Source organism: Gorilla gorilla, chromosome 3, assembly GCF_029281585.2.
Source record: "Gorilla gorilla gorilla isolate KB3781 chromosome 3, NHGRI_mGorGor1-v2.1_pri, whole genome shotgun sequence".
Classification (NCBI taxonomy): Eukaryota; Metazoa; Chordata; class Mammalia; order Primates; family Hominidae; genus Gorilla; species Gorilla gorilla.
The window spans coordinates 8646372-8669051 of NC_073227.2; the positions used below are offsets into that span (position 1 = coordinate 8646372).

At 36.9% G+C, this 22680-nt stretch overlaps 1 protein-coding gene across 2 annotated transcripts in view; it reads left to right on the forward strand.

The window, feature by feature from the left end:
• Nucleotides 1–22295, forward strand: part of LOC101150070 (zinc finger protein 595) — a 35250-nt gene extending 12955 nt beyond the window's left edge. For both annotated transcript variants that reach the window (XM_031010579.3, XM_063705153.1), the window contains exon 4: nucleotides 20500–22295. In XM_031010579.3, coding sequence (XP_030866439.1) covers nucleotides 20500–22220 — 1721 coding nt within the window. In that variant the 3' untranslated portion in view covers nucleotides 22221–22295. The remainder of the gene's footprint in view (nucleotides 1–20499) is intronic.
• Nucleotides 22296–22680: the final 385 nt, after the last annotated feature.

The following is a 22680-nucleotide window of genomic DNA, read 5'->3' on the forward strand; positions in this document are numbered from 1 at the left end:
TTCAGTAATTGTGTATTTCATCTTTGGAGAAACATTTTCATCTCTTGTCTATTAGTCATGTAACTTTTTGTTTTTTTTTTTTGGAGTTGTTCTGGATGTTATCTTCTGTCAAATATATGTATATTTTGGCTTTTCTGCTGCTTAGGTGGGACTCTTACTAAATCTTTAATGTGGAGAGATAGATTTAATGTAGTCCCACTTTTCTGTGCTTTTGAATTTTTTGCTCATGTGTTTGATGTTACATGCAAGAAAACATTGCTGAGATCAATGTCATAATCTTCCTATATTTTCTTCTAAAGATTGTATAGTTATAATTCTTATATTTAAATATTTAACTCATTCAAGACAGTTTTTGTATATGGTTCAGGGGAAGGATCCAACCTCAGTTTTTTCATATGGATATAGAGTTTTCCAACACCATCTATTGAAGAGACTGTCTTTCTCTTATTGTGTGGTTATAGCACCCTTGTTGAAGATCATTTGAACATACACACAGTGGTTTGTTTTTGAGTTCTGTGTTCTGTTCCATCATCTATTTGTCTTCTTGCAAGTACCACACTGTTTTTATTTAGCTTTGTTATCTGTTCTAAAAACAGGAAACGTTGTGCGTGTAACTTTGTTCTTGTTTTCTAAGAATGTTTGGGCTATCAGTGGTCCTTTGAAATTCCATGTAAAAGTTAAGAATTGTAAAAAATACTTTTTCACAAAGTATCATTTTTATTTTCATTAGGCTTACGTTGTATTTGAATATCACTGTGTAGTATGGTCATTTAACAATATCAAATCAACTGACACAGATAAGAATATGTTCAAGAGTGTGTTGAGTTTCACAGATTTTTGGATTTGGCAATTTTGCTTCTGCTTTTGATTTCCAGTTTTATTACAGGTGGTATGAAAGGATGTGTTGTATAATTCAGTGTTGTATGATGAGAACTACGCTCAATACTTTGATGACCAAATAATCTGTACAACAAACCTCCATGATAGAAGTTTACCGGTATAAGAAACCTGCACATGTACTCTGATCTTAAAATAAAGTTAAAAAAAAGGGGGGGGGGGTTGTTTTGCATTCCATCAGGTTGTCCATGAAACAACAGCTACTCATCTTCTTCTCCAGTTAACCCCGACACAGTTTAGTCTTCTTTCTGTTTCTATGAGTTTTACTACTTTAGGTATCTTACATAAGTGGAATTATATCGTTTCTGTCCTTTTGTGCCTGGGCTTCTTCCACATAAATAAAGCCTTAAAAATGTATCCTTATTGTGGATTTAACAAAATTTTCTGCTTTTAAGAAGCTGAGTAATATTTAATTATTTATGTATTTGAAATTGTCTTTATTCATTTATTTATTAAGAAAAGTTCTTTTCACTTACTTGCTTTTGTAGATAATGCTACCGTGAATATGGATGTGTAAATTACTCTTCATTTGATAATATATGCAAGGGACTATTTGTGTTCTTTATTCTGTTTCACTGGTATTTTAAAATGAGTTATAAAGTATTTCAATTACTATAACTTTATAATAGGTGTTTAAAATCAGGATGTATGGTGCTTAGATGTTGTTTCTCTTTTTGACAGTTGTTCAGCACTTCTGGTCTCTTCAGTTCTGATATGATTTTAGGATTGCTTCTTTTTTTTTTGAGGTGGAGTGGAGTGCAGTGGCGCCATCTCGGCTCATTGCAAGCTCCGCCTCCCGGTTTCACACCATTCTCCTGCCTCAGCCTCCCTAGTAGCTGGGACTACAGGTGCCCGCCACCACGCCCGGCTAATTTTTTGTATTTTTAGTAGAGACGGGGTTTCACTAGGTTAGCCAGGATGGTCTCGATCTCCTGACCTCGTGATCCACCCATTTCGGCCTCCCAAAGTGCTGGGATTACAGGTGTGAGCCACTGCACCAGGCCAGGATTGCGTCTTATGTTAATGCAAAATATGCATAGCTGTCATCCGAAGTATACCACCATTTCCTTCAGCACTCTATGTCAGAGGAGACACGTCAGGGGAGACAAAATTCCTCTTTGGACAGTCCCTCAAAAGACAGGAATGTGGACATATATTCCACATTTCTCTTTCTCTCCTGAGGAAGAAGCATAGAGTTGGGAGTTTCTCCTGGATTGCACCATGCTGTATTGGGAGGAGGTCAGGCTGCGCTGGGCATATGTAATAAGCTTTTTCTTCTCTTCTACATGTTTTTGGCATTGTGCTCAACTGAAGTAGTACAAATTCTTAACTATGTTCAGGAATTCTCACAAAGGCAATGTGATCAGCGTGGTGTTAAGTTCATATATCTATGAAGAAACGAGGACCAGTGGTGTTTGTTTTTACGCTTTTCATTTTAAATTTATATTTTATTTATTATTTTAATTTTTGTGAGTACGTAGTACCTGTATGTATCTATGGGTTATATCAGTGATTTTGATGAAGGCATGAAATGCACAAAAATAACATCAGATAAATGGTTATTCATTGCCTCAAGTATTTGTTCTTTATTTTACGAACAATCTAATAACATTATTTTAGTTACTTAAAAATGTACAATTAAATTGCTTTTGACTATAGTCACTCTGTTGTACTAGCAACTACTAAATCTTACCCTTTCTAATTATTTTTGTATCCATTAACCTTCCCCACTTCCCCCCCAACCCCTCACTATACTTTCCAGCCTCTGATAACAATCCTTCTGCTCTCTGTCTCCATGAATTAAATCAATTTAGTTTTTAGCTCCAGCAAATGTGTGAGAACATGCAAAGTTTGCCATCATGTGCCTGGCATATTTCTCTTAACATAATGACCTCTAGTTCTATCCATGTTGTTGCAAATGACAGGATCTTATTCTTTTTTATGATTGAAAAGTACTCTGTTGTGTATTTGTACCACAGTTGCTTTATCCATTCATCTGTTGATAGACACTTAGATTGCTTCTAAATCTTGGCTAATGTGAACACTGCTGCAATAAAATGGAGGTGCAGATATCTCTTTGATGTCCTGATTTATGTACATACCTAGGAATGGGATTGTTGGATAATATAGTAGCTCTATTTTTCATTTTTTGAGGAACCTCTAAGCTGTGCTCCATAGTGGTTGGACTAATTTACATTCACACCAAGAGAATGCTAGAGTTTTTTTCTCCACATCCTTACTGGCGTTTGTTATTGACTGACTTTTGGATAAGAGCCATTGTAACTGGGGTGAGATAATATCTCGTTGTTTTGATTTGCATTTCTCTGATGATAATGATGTGGAGCACCTCGTCATATACCTTTTTGTTATTTGTATGCCCTCTTTTGAGAAATGTCTATAAACGTTCTTTGCACATTCATAATCAGATTATTTGATCTTATCCTATAGAGCTGTTTATGTGCCTTACGTATTCTGGTTGTTCCTTTTCTGATGGGCAGTTTGCACGTTTTCTCTTATTTCGTGTGTTGTCTCTTCACTTTGTTGATTGTTTCATTTGCTGTTTAGAAGCTCTTTATGGTGATTCGTTTGCTGTTTAGAAGCTCTTTAACTTGATGTGATTCCATTTGTTCATCTTTGCTTTGGCTCCCTGTGCTTGTGGGGGTATTATTCAAGACATTTTTGCCCAGTTTAATTTCCTGGAGAGTTTCACCAATGTTTTCTTGTAGTAGTTTCATAGTTCGATGTGGGGGTCTGCCCGCAGACCGTGACCCAAACGACAGATGAATAAAGTACACTGATACACAGATATTCTGTTTTGCCAGTCCAGCTGGATGTCCGGGCCACTTACAGACTCCGCAGAGAGTTCTGTAAACACTTGTGACCCTGACCAGCTAGTGAGACTCGCATTTATTTAGTAAAGATTAATTGACAAAGGCTTGAGTCAACACTACTAGAGAGTAATTGACATTGTGGACTTCCCAAGTAGAAAGCAATTTCTTCCCAAGTAGAAAGCACCAACGGTAGATAACTATCTTTAATATTTTTTCCCACCAGCTTGATTGAATCCCTACAGTTTGAGGTCTTAGATTTGAGTCTCTAATCCATTTTGATTTAATTTTTTATATGGCTAGAGATAGGGGTCTAGTTTCATTCTTCTGAATATGAATATTGAGTTTTTGTAGCACTTTCCCTGATAAATATCTTTTTTTTTTTTTTTTTTTGAAGACAGAGACTTGCTCTGTCACCCAGGCTGGAGTTCAGTGGTACAGTCTTGGCTCACTGCAACCTCTGCCTCCCAGGTTCAAGCAATTCTCCCACCTCAGCCTCTGGAGTAGGTGGGACTAGAGGCATGCACCCCCATGCCTGACTAATTTTTGTATTTTTAGTAGAGACAGAGTTTCGCCATGTTGGCCACTCTGGTCTCAAACTCCTGATCTCAAGTGATCCACCTGTCTCAGCCTTTCAGAATTCTGGGATTAGGCATGAGTCAGCATGCTCAGCCTCCAATAAATATTCTTGACACCTTTGTCAAAAATAAGTTTGCTGTAGATGTATGGGTTTATATCTGTGTTCTCTCTACTGTTTTACTGATCAGTCCCATGCTGTTCTAATTACTGTAGCTCTGTAGAATCATTTATAGTTAAATAGGATGATTCATCCAGTTTCTTTTTTCTTACAGTGACTTTGGCTATTCCGAGTCTTTTGTGGTTCTGTCTACATTGTAGAATTGTTTTTCATATTTCTGTGAAGAATGTCGTTGATCTTTTGATAGGGATTGCATTAAATCTGTAGATTGCTTCAGGTAGTATTGACATTTAGAAAGTATTGATTCTTTTTATTCATGAACATAAAATATCTTTCCTTTTTTTGTCTTTTTTAATTTCTTGCATCAGTATTTCCTAGTCTTCATTGTAGAGACCTTTCACTTCTTTGCTTATGTTAATTCCTAGGTATTAAATTTTAATTTGTGGCTATTGTAAATGGGATTACTCTCGATTTCTTTTTCACATTGTTCACTGTTGGCATATGGAAACACTACTAATTTTTAAATCCTATATTTTGACTAAATTTATTAGTTCTAATAGTGTTCTAGTTAATTAGGTTTTTTCAAATATAAAACTACATCGTCTGCAAACAAAGATATAATTTGACTTCTTTCTTTCCAATTTGGATGCCCTTTATTTTTTTCTCTTGTCAAATTGCTCTGGCTGGCACTTCCAATACTATGTTGAATAACAGTGGTGAAAGTATGCATCTTTTGTGCCTCTTCTTTTGTCTTCTTCAGGTGCAGACACCTTATCAGAATGCCCTTGGGTTTAGGTTCCCAATTTTACAAGGTAATTCATCCTCATACATCCTATTGTCTTTTCCTGGTCCTAGTTTTCAGAACTGTCTGGGAAGACCACAGATGCCTATGGTGGCCATGTCTCTTGGAATGTCTAGGGAATGACAGCTACTGCATCACATCCTCATGGTGGGCAGCCTGAGGTATAGGGTGGAGCCTCAGGGGAGCAGCTGAGTGCGCTGATGCTAAGAGCACTCTTCTTGTTTACTTTTCATCCAAAAAACCAAATCCTTGTGGCATTAAGATTTTCTTTCTCCAAATCCAGTTTCCATGTTTTAGAGACACATTGCTGGTCAGCCAGTGGAAAGCTGATATTGATGGGAAAGGCAGAAATAATTCCTACCATCTGGATTTTTTCAGAATTGTGAAAGGGAAAAAAAGTATCCCCAACAACATTGAATGTTCATTCTAGCAAGGTGATACAAGGACCTGCAAAAAACAAAAATGTTCTCCAGGCACACACACAGTGCAGAGGCCCTTGGGAGGGTGGTCATTGAGTATTTCAATGAGCAGGGTGGGGGTGGGAGGATCTATATCATAGGATGGCCTAACTTGCCACTTGAGTCAGACATACCATTCCGGCCAGTACTGCCACTCCCTGGGTTTGTCATCTTGAAAAGATTGTTTACTTATTTCAGCTTTCATTTTTATTAACTGCACAATGCATTCTATTGGTAGAGCTTGAAAAAATAGGAAAATATTCTCAAAGAGGCATACAAATGTGAATTTTAAAAAAATCTAGTGGTGTATTTTATTTGTTAAAAATTCTTATTTTCATTTTTTTTTTTTTCCCTGAGCAAGGGTAGTAAGTTTCTGAAATCTGTACATTTTGGGAGTTATTTCACACAGAATCTCAGGGCTTAGTTATAAAAATATTACTGGGTGAAAAGAAATAGGAAAAATTTTCTTTTATGGCTGCAGAAAAGTGAATACATTTCCACAAGAAATCGTGGTAGATACATTGGTGATTTATAGAGATTTGCCAAAACATCAGTTTCTTTTTTCTGCATGGTGGAGAATTTGCAAGAGTTGATAAGTCTACTCTGTTATCCTGTTATCTGCATATTTGAGTTTAATGTTAAATTCTATGGACTAGGACTTGACATTCCTGGAAGTGCTCATAAATGATTGCTTAATTATTTGTTATTATGGAAATAATACCTAAATGACGTTTGCTGTCTGAAATGGATATTTTGGCTTTTCTTGTTGAAGTATGAAATGTAAGTGCCTTCCGATTTCCATTTCTCCTGTGAACATAAGTGCTGAGTTTGAGGAATTCTGCTGGATTCTTCAAACACTGAGTTCCTTTTGTATAAAATGAAGGGAATAACCTTGACTGGGAATCAGACCTAAGCCCATTAATTGCAGGGTAAGGCCAATCTTGACACTGTCAAAGGATGTAATCAGTAGCCCAGTTGTTACTTACTGGGGAACCTTTCCTGCAGGTGTCCCAGCCTGGCTCAAATTAGACATGAAAGGAGCCTTTATACTGAGAAGGTACAGAGCCCTGGAAAGCTGAGGATCCACAGGCAGATGCAGTGAGAGTTGGGATGGGAGGTTGTTTGTGATGTCCTCTGAGAGGGTGTAATTGTTACTGTCATGGGGCTCTTCCTAGATATTGTCAAATAAATTCCAATGAGGTAAGAAGTGACTATTCTGAGGAATATTGCATTGGGGAAAGCACCAAGCGTAAGACCTGCAAGCATCTCCAAAATGAGGCAGAAAAGGGCTATTTGTCATACGGAGGAGCAAACAAGATTAGAAAGAAGGTGTGAGGGAGAGGGCAGAATGGAGAATGGCAAAATCAGATTCAGGATCAGAGAATGTTTCACCTTGACGTCAACCTGTTCTTGGGAGGGACATGAAGAGGGGTTGTATGCTATCTCAGACTGAAGGTGGAGCAGAGTCCAGGGGCCTGGGTAAAGGAGAGAAACTTAAGCAAAGTTTGGTTAACAAGTATTCTGTTCTGAACACTGAAGACAAAATTATTTGTTTATGAGGGAAAAATGAGAATCTAGAGTCGGTGAATTTGAGATATCTAAAGAGGGAGCATCATCAAAGTCAATGAAAAGGTGATTTATTAGCAGTAAGCTTTTTTTTATAGAGCACAAAGGATTGGAGAGACCATAGTTATAACTACCAAGATTCACTAACCCACCTCCTATTTTCCCTCACTTTATTTTGTCCTATATATTTTTTCCCTTTGGCTTTTACTGAATTGTATCCAATATTAGTAATCTGGTAAACGTAGGTAAAGTTTTTTCATTAAGTTCTGTGAGTAGTTTTATCAGATCCTTTAACTTGAGGGAGGGAGTTCTGGAAGCCCATGATTTATAGACAGTTGCTCTGAAGTATAGATGGGTCCCTGGGGCTTGTGACTGGCATGTGGAGGGAAACAATATTGTGGAACTGAGCCCTGAGCCGGTGGGGTCTGTGCTGACCGTGGTGTTGTCAGAATTGAGTTGTTGGACACCCAGTTGGTGATAGAAGTTTGGTTGGTGTTCAGCAAACTCCATATATTTGGTGTTAGAATAAAGATATCAGACCAGGTGCGGTGGCTCACACCGGTAATCCTAATACTTTGGGAGGCCACAGAGGGCAGATCGCTTGAGCTCAGGGGTTCAACACCAGCCTGGGCAATATGGTGAAATCTTATGTCTACCAAAAATAAAAAAAAATTAGCTTGGCAAGGTGGTGCATACCTGTAGTCCCAGCTGGGGCTGAGGCAAGAGGATCACTTGAAGGCTGGGATGTTGAGGCTCTCCAGATTTATGATGTATCCTGGAGAATGTTCCATGTGTGTTTGAGAAGAATATAAGTTATACTGTTGGGTGAAATGTTACCTATATATGTCTTTTAGGTGTAGTTCTTTAGTGCTATGCAAGTACATTGTTTTCTGTCTGAATGATGTGTTGTATTAAGTAGGGCAATAACGTTCCCTAGTATTATCATATTTGTCTGTTTTTCTACATCTGTTAATATATGTTCATATTTTTGAGACAGGTCTCAGTTAATTTAGAAAGTTTATTTTGCCAAGGTTGAGGACACACATCTGTGGCAGGAAGTCCTGGAGACATGTGCCCCAGCTGGTTGGGGAACAACTTAATTTTATACATTTTAAGGAGACATAAGACAGCAATCAATATATGTAAGAAGTACATTGATTCGGTCTGGAAAGGTGGGACAACTTGAAGCAAAGATGGAAAGACTGGAAGTTAGGAGGGGGCTTCCAGGTCATAGGTAGATAAGAGACAAATGATTGCATTCTTTTGAGTTTCTGATTAGCCTCTCCAAAGGAGGCAATCAGATTCACATCTGTGTCAGTGGCGGAGAGGTGACTGAATAGAATGGGAGGCAGGTTGGCACTAAGCAATTCCCAGCTTGACTTTTCCCTTTAGCTTAGTGATTTGGAGGCCCCAAAATTTATTTTCCTTTTACAATATATTTATGTGCTTCTATATTGGGTATGTATATATTTTTATTTGTTATATTATTTTGACAAATTAGCCTTTTATTACCATATGGTGAAGTTCTTTTTTTCATGACAGATTTTTTTTTTCCTAGAAATCTCTTTTGTCTGATATGGCCACTGCTACACTCTTTTAGTTATTACTGACATGGAATATTCTTTTTCATCCTTGGACTATTAACGTATGTGTGTCCTTAACTCTAAGTCTCTTGTGTGCAGCATATTGTTGATTTTATAAATCTATTCAAACATTTTGTGAATGCTTTATTTTTTGCTTCAATTACAATATCCTAGAGTTGGTAATTTATAAAGAATAAAAGTTTGCTTAGCACACAATCCTGGATGCCAAGAAGTCCAAGAGCATGCCATTCCCATCTGATGAGAATCACAGTTCCACATCACAACATGACTGAAGGCTTGAGGATGACAGAAGGTGTACACCAGAGCTCACTTTTATAATAGACCCACTCTCATCATGACTAACCCACTGTTGAAATACTGATACTAATCCTTTCGTGAGAGTAGAGCTGTCATGACCTAATAACTTAAGGGTCTCACTTAATTTTCTCACAATGGCAGTTAAATTTTAACATGAATTTTGGAGAGGACTCTCAAACCACAGCAATGTGTTTTCATTGGATAACTAAATCTTTATATATTTAAAAGAATTACTGATTGGTAAGAACTTATTACTGCCATTTTGTTCATTGTTTTCTGACCATTTAGTAGTTTCTGTTTTGTAATTCTCACATGCTGTCTTCCCGTGTGTTTTCTTGAGTTCTGTTTTGTTTTTGTTGTTAGATGCTTTCATTCTTTTTCTTTTGTATGTATCTACTACAGATTTTTGGGGGGGGTTTTGGTGTTTTTTTTTTTTTTTCTTAAGAATTTCCAAGAGATTTACATAAAACATCTCACAGTTATAAAATCTAGTTTAAGATAACAATTTAACTTTCTGTTTTATACAGATAGGGTCTTGCTTTCTAACCCAGGCTGTAGTGCAATGGTGCATTCACAGCTCAGTGCAGCCTTGACCTCCCCAGGCTCAAGCAATTCTCCAATCGCAGCCTCCTGAGTAGCTAGGATTACAAGTACATGCCACCACGTCCGGCTAATTTTGTCAGTATTTTTTGTAGAGATAGGGTTTTGCCATGTTGCTCAGGCTGCTCTTGAACTTCTAGGCTCAAACAATTCACCTGCTTTGGCCTCCCAAAGTGCTGGGATTACCAGCATGAGCCATCAGACCCAGCCACTTGTTTTAAGTAAATAGCTTACTGAGATCTGTATTTTATTTTATGTATTTATTTTAGAGACATGGTCCTGCTATATTGAGCAGGCTGGTTTTGACCTCCTGGCCTCAAGCAAAAGTTAACTTATATGTGTAGAAAAATCAAGCAGTTGTAGTCCCTTCAACACACTATTTATGTCATACTTTACGTAATTTTTTATATTGTATACCCATTAACAAATTATTGAGGCTATATATATTTTAGTACTTTTTTATAACTTTTATACCAGAGTTAAAAGGGATTTATGTACCATAATTACAGTTTTATAGCCTTCTACATTTGACTATATATTTTTTTTCCAGTAAGATTTATACTTTTATATGTTTTCTTGTTGTAAATTAGAAGCCCGTTATTACAACTTGAAAAATTCTTATTAGCATTTCTTGTGAGGTCAAATGATTATAAATTTCCTCAACTTATTTGTTTAATCTGAGAATATCTCGATTCATATTTCATTTCTAAAGAACAGTTTTGTCAGGTATAGTCTTCTTCGTTGTCAAAGTTTTTTCTTTTTCTCTCTTCATCTGCACTTTAAATATATGATCTCACTCCTATCTGGCTTGCATGGTTTCTGCTGAGCAATCTGCTGATAACCTTATAGGGGTTCCCTTGTATGAGAAAAATTTCTTTTCTCTTGCTTCTTTTAAGAATCTCTCTTTGTCTTTGAATTTTGGCAGTTCAATTATGTGTTCTGGGCAATTGTTATTAGTTCCTTTTGCTATAGACATTTTAAGCTTCGTAAAACTGAATGTCTGTATTCCTTCTAAGATTGAGAAAAATTTAGGACATTATCTTTAAACAAATTTTTAAGATTTTTCTCTCTCTACCCTGAACATGCTAAAATATGTACATTTTTACAGTTTATTATGCAGTATGTGGCCCAAATGCTTTATTCAGTCTTTCATTCTTTTTTTAAAAAATTAGGAACTTTCAAATGACTTAATTTTAACTTTGCTGATTTTTTTTCTGTATAACTGTCTCCTGTTAAAGCTTTCTCTAAAATTTTTTATTATATATTGCATTCTTCAGCTCCAGCATATCCATTTGGTTCTCTTTCTTTGCTATAATTGTAATTTTGTTCATGCGTTCTTGCAAAAAAAAAAAATTAGTATTTTTTTCATCTCATTGACATTCCTTAAGATAATTATTTTGACTTCTTAGCCATTTTTTAGATCTATGTTTTATTGTAAGTGGTTACTGGAAAATTTTCAGGTTCCTTTGGTGGTGGTATGTTTGCCTGATCCCTTATTATCTGTGAAGCCTTATTTTGATGTCCTTGCATCTGAAGGAGCAAATACCTCTTTCAGTCATTACAGACTAGTTGGGAGGTAAATACTTCCCCTGTTTGATCTCTGGGCTGATGATATTTCCACTGAGATTGCAATTAAATGCTTTGGAGCCGGGTCACATAACTACTACTATGTCTGCAGTGAAGTTCATGTTTGGCAGACCTGTTATCAGGCCATCAGGCAGTTGTGGATTCTATTTTCTGGAAAGACTAGACTTTCTTCAAGAACTTTATCAATAAGACTGGCCTGAGACAAAAAAAATCTCCAGTTATATATACAGATGGGGGTGCTGATACAATAAATGTGAGCAGGTGTGGCTCCTGATGTGTGGCTCTTGCTGGATGTTTCAAAATGCTCTAACCTGGTCATTGGACAGGCTCCTAGATGAGCAGTACTGACCCTTGAACACAGCTGTGAGGGTGTGGAACTGATTCATAGGGCTGCTTCAGGATACACAGCTGAGACCAAAGTCTTCAGGGTTTTTTGTTTGTTTGTTTGTTTGTTTGTTTTTTGAGACGGAGTCTTGCTCTGTCGCCCAGGCTGGAGTGCAGTGGCGCGATCTCGGCTCACTGTAAGCTCCGCCTTCCTGTGTCACGCCATTCTCCTGTCAGCCTCCCGAGTAGCTGGGACTGCAGGTGCCCGTGGCCACGCCCAGCTAATTTTTTGTATATTTAGTAGAGACGGGGTTTCACCGTGTTAGCCAGGATGGTCTCTATCTCCTGACCTTGTGATCCGCCCGCCTGGGCCTCCCAAAGTCCTCAGATTACAGGCATGAGCCACCGCGCCCAGCCAAGTCTTCAGGTTTGTTTCTGGGTTCATGGCATTTCTCCCCTCCAGATTCCTGGGTGGGCAGGACTTCTCCCAGACTCTAGGTGACAGAGACTGGAGCTGGGTTATAGGGCTATTTCCCAATTCACAGTGGGAATAAAGTCAGCCAGCATGCCTACAGTGGCACATACAGATGTGTTTTTTGGCAGGTCCCAGGTTAGGAAAAACTGCTCCTGGACTTTAGTTGCATGGACTTGGAGCCAGGTTATAGTCCACATCAAGATCCACCATCAAATAAATACTGGCAAGCCTACATCCAAGGGCGCAGATGGACGTTTCTCTCTATGAATCCCTGTGTGTTTGGGATTTCTTTGACACCATGACTGACTTGTGCAAGGGGTGGATTTTAGGCTAATTCAGAGATCACAGACAGAACCAACTGGCTTTTCACCTGAGACACAGGGCATTATGAATTCTGCTAGGTGTCTTGGCAGATGGTGCTAGTGGCAGAAACAAAACCAAACGTTCTACAGCTAATTCTACAATGAGAATTGAACATATTTTTTACTCTGTAGCTGGGACTATGATGGGCAAGCATACCCATGCCACTCAAGGGCATGCCCTCTCAATAGTCTTCCTCAGTCTTCGGTTCTTCTGTTTTTATGATACATCTATATTACATTCAATATTTTATAGGTAAAAATTTTCTATTTTTTTAACTCCATTTTACTGGGGAGTTTTTTTCATGTAAGTTCTTCTCAATTTGATTTTTTTTTTTTTGAGGCGGAGTCTCGCTCTGTCGCCCAGGCTGGAGCGTAGTGGCGTGATCTTGGCTCACTGCACGCTCTGCCTCCCGAGTTCACGCCATTCTCCTGCCTCAGCTCCCCGAGTAGCTGGGACTACAGGCTCCCGCCACCATGCCCGGCTAATTTTTTGAATTTTTAGTAAAGACGGGGTTTCACCGTGTTAGTCAGGATGGTCTCAATTTCCTGGCCTCGTGATCTACCCACCTCGGCCTCCCAAAGTGCTGGGATTACAGGCGTGAGCCACCGCACCTGGCCTTTTGTTTTAATCTTTATGTTTGCCTGGTAATTTTAAACTCTGTACCTTTTATGACCCTGTGGTATTTAATTCAAATAAAAATCATTGGGTTTCACTTTGAGCAAATTAAAATGTACATATAAATCAGACATTTCTATTGCCTATAGAAGTTATCTGTGTGGTATTTGCATGTATAAATATTGCTCCTACTTTATTCGTAAATTATTTATTCACTTGGGTGGTCACCAGTGTTTTCTTGTGTACGTGAGTAGTCAAAGAAACTGTAAAATTGCCACCTATTCGATTATATGTTCTGTGAGAGAAACAGTTTTGTTATTTGAAGGTGATTTTTGAAAAATGCAACCTTTTTAGGTAGATGTAAATATCTAATTGTGATTTAAAACTTAAAATTGCTAACTTAAATATTTTCTTTCTTTCTTTTTTGAGACAGAGTTTTGCTCTTGTTGCCCAAGCTGGAGTGCAGTGGTGCGATCTCAGCTTACCGCAGCCTCCTGCCTCAGCCTCCTGAGTAGATGGGATTACAGGCATGCACCACCATGCCCAGCTAATTTTGTATTTTCAGTAGAGACATGGTTTCTCCAAGTTGGTCAGGCTGGTCTTGAACTCCTGACCTCAGGTAATCCACTCGCCTCGGCCTCCGAAAGTGCTGGGATTACAGGCATGAGCCACCACCCCCGGCCAACATTTTCAAGTATATGGTCCAGTGGTGTTAAGTACATTTACTTGATTTTGCAACGGATCTCTAGATTAATTTTACCTTACAAAAGTAAAATTTAATACCTTATAAACAATAAGTTGCCCTTTTTTTCCTCTTCAGCTCCTGAAGAACACCATTTTACTTACTCTTTTTATAATTTTATAATTCTTCTCAGTGTAATTATATAATGTCTGTTTCTGTTTGACTCTCATTTTATTTAAGGTAATGTTCTCAGGCTTTGTTTTGTAAGATGTATCAGAATATCTTTCTGTTTTAAAATGAGATAATATGTAATTGTATGTATATGTCACATTTTTAAAATCTGATACTGATCTCTAAAGGGACATTTGTGCTGTTTCCAGGAATTGTCTTTTGTAAATAACAATGAATGAACATGTGTAAATATCTATTTAAAGTCCTGCTTTATCATGTGGATAATTAATATTTCTAGCACTATTTATTGAAAAGACTGTCTTTTTCCAGCTGTGTGTTCTGGACATCTTTGTTAAAAATCACTTGGCTGTAGGTTCATGAATTTGTTACTGGGCTCACTAGATACTTTGATCTCCCTGTCTGTTTTTATGCCAATATTTTGCTGTTTAGCTTATTATAGCTTTATAGTATATTTTGGAATCAGGTAGTGCAGTATCTCCAGCTTTGTTGTTTTTTTTTTTTTTTTCTTTTGCTCAGGATTACTTTGGGTATTTGGGGGTCTTTGGTTGTTCCCTATAAATTTTAAGCTAGTTTTTTTTTTTTTCATTTCTTTGAAAAAAATCATTGGTATTTTGATAGAGATTTCATTGATCCTGTAGTATAGCCACTTTTTAAATATTAATTCATGAGCAAAAAAATGTTTTTCAAATTTTCATGTCTTTTTCAGTTTCTTGCCAATGTTTTATAATTTTCAGTTTAGAGTGTTCACCTTTTTAATTGTTTGCTGATAGACATCTTTATTTTTTAGTGTGAATGGTGTGGATGCAGAAGCAGCATTGGGCAAAATTGAACATGTCTTTTTTTTTTTCTTGAGACGGAGTTTCACTCTTGTTGCCCAGGCTGGAGTGCAATGGCATGATCTCAGCTCACCGCAACCTCCGCCTCCCAGGTTCAAGCAATTCTTCTGCCTCAGCCTCCCAAGTAGCTGGGATTACAGGCATGCACCACCATGCCTGGCTAATTTTGTATTTTTAGTAGAGATGGGGTTTCTTCATGTTGAGGCTAGTCTCGAACTCCTGACCTCAGGTGATCCACCTGCCTCGGCCTCCCAAAGTGCTGGGATTATAGGCGTGAGCCACCATGCCCTGCTTGAGCATGTCTTTGTGACTTAAAAAACTCAACAAATTAGATATAGATGGTATATACCTCAACACAATAAAGGCCATATATGACAAGTCAATGGCTGATATCATACTGGACAGGAAAGAGAAAATTTTATTTTTCATTTTTTTATTTTTGTCATGCACATCCGTGTGAAAAGACCACCAAACGGGCTTTGTGTGAGCAGTAAAGCTTTTTAATCACCTGGGTGCAGGCGAGCTGAGTCCAAAAAAGAGAGTCAGCGAAGGGAGATGGGGTGGGGCAGTTTTATAGGATTTGGGTAGGTAATGGAAAATTACAGTCAAAGGGGTTGTTCTGTGGCAGGCAGGGACAGGGGTCACAAGGTGCTCAGTGGGGGAGCTTCTGAGCCAGGAGAAGGAATTTCACAAGGTAGTGTCATCAGTTAAGGCAGGAACCAGCCATTTTCACTTCTTTTGTGATTCTTCAGTTGCCTCAGGCCATCTGGATGTACACATGCAGGCTTGGGCTCAGAGGCCTGAGAATTTTACTTTAAGTTCTGGGATACATGTGCAGAATGTGCAGGTTTGTTACATAAGTATACATGTGCCATGGTGGTTTGCTGCACCTATCAACCCATCATCTAGGTTTTAAGCCCCGCACTCCTTAGGTATTTGTCCTAATGCTCTCCCTCCTATTGCCCCCCACCCCCCTGACAGGCCCCGGTGTGTGATGTTCCCTCCCTGTGTCCATGTGTTCTCATTGTTCAACTCCCACTTATGAATGAGAACACGTGGTGTTTGGTTTTCTGTTCCTGTGTTTCTTTGCTGAGAATGATGGTTTCCAGCTTCATGCATGTCCCTGCAAAGGACATGAACTCATTCTTTTTTATGGCTGCAAGAGCAGAAAACTTAGGAAGTTTTCATTTTACATTATAATTGCGTATGACAATATTTCACTGTGTACACTAAGTGTGGGACACAAATCAAATATAGGTCAGTGATGTCTATTTCCAATATAAGAGTCTCTGTTTATCTGTATGCATATTGTTCCTTATTGTTTATGAGTTGTATACTTGTTCTGTTTGTATACAATGGTGATTTTGCCCTGCCTAGGTGAGTAGTCATTGAAATTCTTCTAATTTTACCCTCCATTTATTTATAAATATATGTTTTTCTATGTGTGGGAGACACACTTTTGTGATTTGAAGATAATTTCAAAAACCGTCTTACCACTGTATCTGTTTTAGATATTATTTTTGATTGTCAACACATAAACTTTACAATCTTAAATATTTTTAAATATTCAGCTTAGTCATATTAATTAAATTGACATTGTTACTCACTGTATCTCTAGCATATGTTTATCTTGCAAAGCTAACACTCAGTACACATTAAACAACTACCTTTTCTGTTTTCTGGCCCTTTACAAAAACAATTCTGTTTTCTGTTTTAGAGTCAAACTGCTTTAGATATGTCATGTGAGTTGATTCATACAGTTTCTCTTCATGGTTGACTTACTTCATGTTGCACAATGTCATCAAGATTTATCTTTATTATGCTTGTGATATTTTTTGCTTTTTACAAGGTGGAGTAAGATTTTAATATTTTTAATTTATTCATTTATTTGGTGAGAAATTTGCATAGCTTTCATTTATTTGCTTTCACTAACAATGCTACAATAATTATGAGTGTAGAAATTACTCTTCATGTGACCATATATGTAAGAGTGTGTATTTTTGCTGGATTTTATTTTATTGATCTAGCTGTTCACCTGTATACCCATACTAAATTTTTTAAGTTCTTTAGCTTTGTATATGTTTTGATATCATGAGCTGTGGTGCCTCCAACATGTTTCTCTTTTTGAAGATTGTGGGGTGCTTCATTGTCCCTTGAAATTCCCTATAATTTGGGGGTTGCTATTTCTGTTTCTGCAAAAATTTAATTAAAAATGTGACAGAGATTGCACTTAATCTGTAGATTACATTGAACAGTCCAGATATCTTCATATTTGAAACTTTGAACAAGAGCATGCTAAAGTTTGTGTTGTTTAATTTCTATAAATGTCCATTTTTTTGGTGTTTTTTTTTTTTTTTTTTTTTTTTGAGATGGAGTTTCACTCTTGTTGCCCAGGCTGGAGTGCAACGGCATGATCTCAGCTCACCACATCCCTCTGCCTCCCAGGTTCAAGCGATTCTCCTGCCACAGCCTCCCAAGTAGCTGGGATTACAGGCATGCACCACCACAGCTGGCTAATTTTGTATTTTTGGTAGAGATGGGGTTTCTCCATGTTGGTCAGGCTAGTCTCGAACTAATGACCTCAAGTGATATGCTTGCCTTGGCCTCCCAAAGTGCTTGGATTACAGGCATGAGCCACTGCACCCAGCCAGTTTTCTTTTTTTAATTAATTTCTATTCTCATTCCAGTTTGGTCATTAAAAGTAATCTGTAAAGTTCCTATTTTAAAAAATTTGTTAAGACTTTTTTGTAGCCTAACAGGTGGTCTATCAAGGAGAATATTTTATGAGCAATTCAGAAGGGTATGTATTCTGCTTTTGTTTAAGAGTTCTCTACAATTCTATTAGACATAATTGTTTTATACTGCTTTGAAGTCTTCTATTTCCTTAAGAGTATTCTTTTCTGATTATTCATTACAGAAATTGAGCTATTGAAATATCCTACTATAATTATATTGCTCTCTATGTCTTGCTTTACTTCTGTCAGTATTTGCTTTATATATTTGGAACCCTAATGTAAGACACACATACACACACACAAATATATATGTATATACACACATTTTTCAGGGTTTCCTAGTAAATGAACATTTTTAATATAGTTTATGTTCTTTGTCTCTTATGAGCTTTTAGTTAAAATAAGTTTTATGAAATGGGAGTTTTTGACTTTAGATGTACTTTGGGTAATATAATTTAGACCTCTTCTGTTTGGTTCTTTGCATACAGTTTTTTCTTTCATCTTGCCTTTTTCAGTCTCCTTTAATCATTAGATCTCAAGTGACTCTTGTAAAAAAGCAAGTTGTGGCTGGGTGCAGTGGCTCACGCCTGTAATCCCAGCACTTTGGGAGGCCGAGGTGGGCAGATCACGAGGTCAGGAGATTGAGATCACTGGCTAACATGGTGAAACCCCGTCTCTACTAAAAATACAAAAACAAAATTAGCTGGGTGTGGTGGTGGGTGCCTGTAGTCCCAGCTACTCGGGAGGCCGAGGTGGGAGAATGGCGTGAACCCAGGAGGCAGAGCTTGCAGTGAGCCGAAATCACGCCACTGCACTCCAGTCTGGGTGACAGAGTGAGACTCCGTCTCAAAAAAAAAAAAAAAAAGAAAGAAAAACAAGTTGTATCTTGTTTTTTGATTTCTTAAATAAATTTATTTGCGTGTATTTCCAATGGAAAGATTACTTCATAAATATTTAAATAATTTGCTGAAATGGAAAGCCTTATTCATTTTATTAATTGTTTTACTTGATTATTGTATTTTTGTCCCTTATTTTCTTTTCTGTCTTCCTTTTGACTTTTGTGTGGATAGATTTTTACTTCTTATTTTATTCATGTTATTTTATTAATTGTTTTACTTGATTATTGTATTTTTGTCCCTTATTTTCTTTTCTGTCTTCCTTTTGACTTTTGTGTTGATAGATTTTTACTTATTTTTTCATGTATCCATACAGATACTTACTTTTTGGTGTTTTGGAAATTACATAAAATTTCTTAAAATAATACATTTTAAACTGGGTATTTCAGTTGCGTTTGAAAATTCTTCCTCATTACATCTGCCCTCAACTTTGTTATTAATGTCACTAATTATATTTTTATGTTGCTTATTTATTAACAGATTATGATGAACAGTTTATGATCATTTTTATGCTCTTTAAAATTTTAGAGAATAATTAAAATGTTTTCTGCACTATCATGATAATGGTACAGAACCTTACATTTGTATATGTTCATGTCTTTCCCAAAAAGTTATTTATTTTCATATGATTATGTTTTGTTTTCTTGCATCATATTATTTTCAGTGGAAGATACTTTCTTCAGCATTTCTTTTGTAAGGCAGGTGTTGTGCTAATACACTTTTTCAACATTTGGTTATCTTGAAAGAGCTTTACTTTTTCTTCATTTTTAGGACAGTTTTGCATGTTATGGTATTCCTACTTACAAGCTATCTTTCTTTCAGCATTTTAACTGTATCACAATTCCCTCTTGTCTAAAAAAATTTTGTTGACAGATTCACTGGTTATGTAAGACCACACTTATAAATGACACATCACTTTTATCTTGCAACTCCTAAGATTCTCTGTCTTTGACTTTTGAAACTTTGCTTATATAAATCTCTGTGTATGTATCCTAGTTGAAGTTTGTTGAGCTTCTTCATTTTTTACATCCTTCTTTTACTTTTGGAAATTTCTCACTCATTACTTTTGTATTTTTCACATCCACAGTTTGTTTTTTATATTTTAATGTTTTCATCCATATCTCATTTGTCTTATTATATTTAGTTGTATGCGTTCCCCTTTAGCTCATTGAGGATTTTTCAGGTTAATTTTTTAAAATTTCTACATCTTCATTTTTTATGGTTGTTTTCTGAAAAGTTTTAAATTTTTTAATTGGGCCATGTTGCCCTAATATTTTGTATATATTGTAACATCTGTTTGTTATTTGAACATTAACAAAAAGGTATTTGTCACAATCTTTACAGTGTTGCCTTGTCCTGACATAGTCTGAAACCTGTTGTCTTTGATAGAGATAATGGGAGCCTCTCATACATGTTCTGAGGATGTGTCTTGTCTGGAATTTTGTGTTTGTTTTTCAGTGAAAAGGGATTATTCATGTTTCTTCTTATGGTCTCTAGTCACTCTTCTAACTATTCCCTGTATTTAACACTGCAGCCTGCTCCTGAAACATTTACATTTGGTCTTAGCAGACCCAAGCTGTTCTTCCAAAGTATAGCACCGTTTCTCTCAGCTATCTGTGTTGTTGGAGACAGAACCCAGATTTTGTAAAGACCCCAGAAAGCCAGAAGTAAGGATGTGTGTATCAGTATTTTTCTTCTAAGTAAGAAGCCAGGAGTTGACAGTTTACTCCTATAGGCACAATGCTATATTGGGGAGGAGGAAAGCTGTGGTGGGTAAATATAACAAACTTTCCTTCCTGTTCCATGTGGTTCTTAGTATTGTGCTTACCTGAGGCATTGCTTACAAATAACTCATTTACAGATTTTGCACAAAGGTATTTTGGTTTGTATATGTTTGTTACATGTCTGTGAAGAAATTACGGCCTGTGATATTTTGTTATGCTATCTTACTAATGCAGTTTGTATACATTTTCTATATTACATTCGTAAAGTATATTCATATGAATCTAGTAAGTGGGATAATTTGTTATTTTTATTTCTTTCAGCTATATATTCTCCTTTCAGCCAAGACCTTTCACCAGTGCAGGGGATAGAAGATTCATTCCACAAACTTATACTGAGAAGATACGAGAAATGTGGACACGAGAATTTACAACTAAGAAAAGGCTGTAAACGTGTGAATGAGTGTAAGGTGCAGAAAGGAGTTAATAATGGAGTTTACCAATGCTTGTCAACTACCCAAAGCAAAATATTTCAATGTAATACATGTGTTAAAGCTTTTAGTAAATTTTCAAATTCAAACAAACATAAGATAAGACATACTGGAGAGAAACCCTTTAAATGTACAGAATGTGGCAGATCATTTTACATGTCACACCTAACTCAACATACAGGAATTCATGCTGGAGAGAAACCCTACAAATGTGAAAAATGTGGCAAAGCCTTTAATAGGTCCACATCACTTAGTAAACATAAGAGAATTCATACTGGAGAGAAACCCTACACATGTGAAGAATGTGGCAAAGCCTTTAGACGGTCCACAGTTCTGAACGAACATAAGAAAATTCATACTGGAGAGAAACCCTACAAATGTGAAGAATGTGGCAAAGCCTTTACAAGGTCAACAACACTGAATGAACACAAGAAAATTCATACTGGAGAGAAACCCTACAAATGTAAAGAATGTGGCAAAGCCTTTAGATGGTCCACAAGCCTGAATGAACATAAGAATATTCATACTGGAGAGAAACCCTACAAATGTAAAGAATGTGGCAAAGCCTTTAGACAGTCCAGGAGCCTGAATGAACATAAAAATATTCATACTGGAGAAAAACCCTACACATGTGAAAAATGTGGCAAAGCTTTTAACCAATCCTCAAGTCTTATTATACACAGGAGCATTCATTCTGAACAAAAACTTTACAAATGTGAAGAATGTGGCAAAGCCTTTACTTGGTCCTCGTCCCTTAATAAACATAAGAGAATTCATACTGGAGAGAAACCCTACACATGTGAAGAATGTGGCAAAGCCTTTTATAGGTCCTCACACCTTGCTAAACATAAGAGAATTCATACTGGAGAGAAACCCTACACGTGTGAAGAATGTGGCAAAGCTTTTAACCAATCCTCAACTCTTATATTACACAAGAGAATCCATTCTGGGCAAAAACCTTACAAATGTGAAGAATGTGGCAAAGCCTTTACACGGTCCACAACACTGAATGAACATAAGAAAATTCATTCTGGAGAGAAACCCTACAAATGTGAAGAATGTGGCAAAGCTTTCATATGGTCCGCAAGCCTGAATGAACATAAGAATATTCATACTGGAGAGAAACCCTACAAATGTAAAGAATGTGGCAAAGCTTTTAACCAATCCTCAGGCCTTATTATACACAGGAGCATTCATTCTGAACAAAAACTTTACAAATGTGAAGAATGTGGCAAAGCCTTTACTCGGTCCACAGCCCTGAATGAACATAAGAAAATTCATTCTGGAGAGAAACCCTACAAATGCAAAGAATGTGGCAAAGCCTATAACTTATCCTCAACCCTTACTAAACATAAGAGAATTCATACTGGAGAGAAACCCTTCACATGTGAAGAATGTGGCAAAGCCTTCAATTGGTCCTCATCCCTTACTAAACATAAGATAATTCATACTGGAGAGAAATCCTACAAATGTGAAGAATGTGGCAAAGCTTTTAATCGGCCCTCAACCCTTACTGTACACAAGCGAATTCATACTGGCAAGGAACATAGTTGAATGACATTTCTAGTAAACTCTAATTCCAGTGTCTTAAAACAGCAAATAAATTGGAGAATATTGCTCCCATATAAACTTGTATTATTTTTCTTATTTTAAATTTTTTAAAATTTCTGTAGGTACATAGTATGTGTATCTATTCATGGCTTGTTTGGATTATTTTGATACAGGCATATGACGTAATTATCACATCAGAGTAAATGAGTTATTCATCACAAGCATTTGTTCTTTGTATTACACACAGTCCAGTTATACACTTTAATTTTTTTTTTTTTTTTTTTTTTTTTTTTGAGACAGAGTCTCGTTCTGTCGCCCAGGCTGGAGCGCAGTGGTGCGATCTTGCAACCTCCACCTGCTGGGTTCAAGCAATTCTCCTGCCTCAGCCTCATGAGTAGCTGTGACTACAGGCAGGTGCCACCATGCCCAGCTAATTTTTTGTATTTTCAGTAGAGACAGGGTT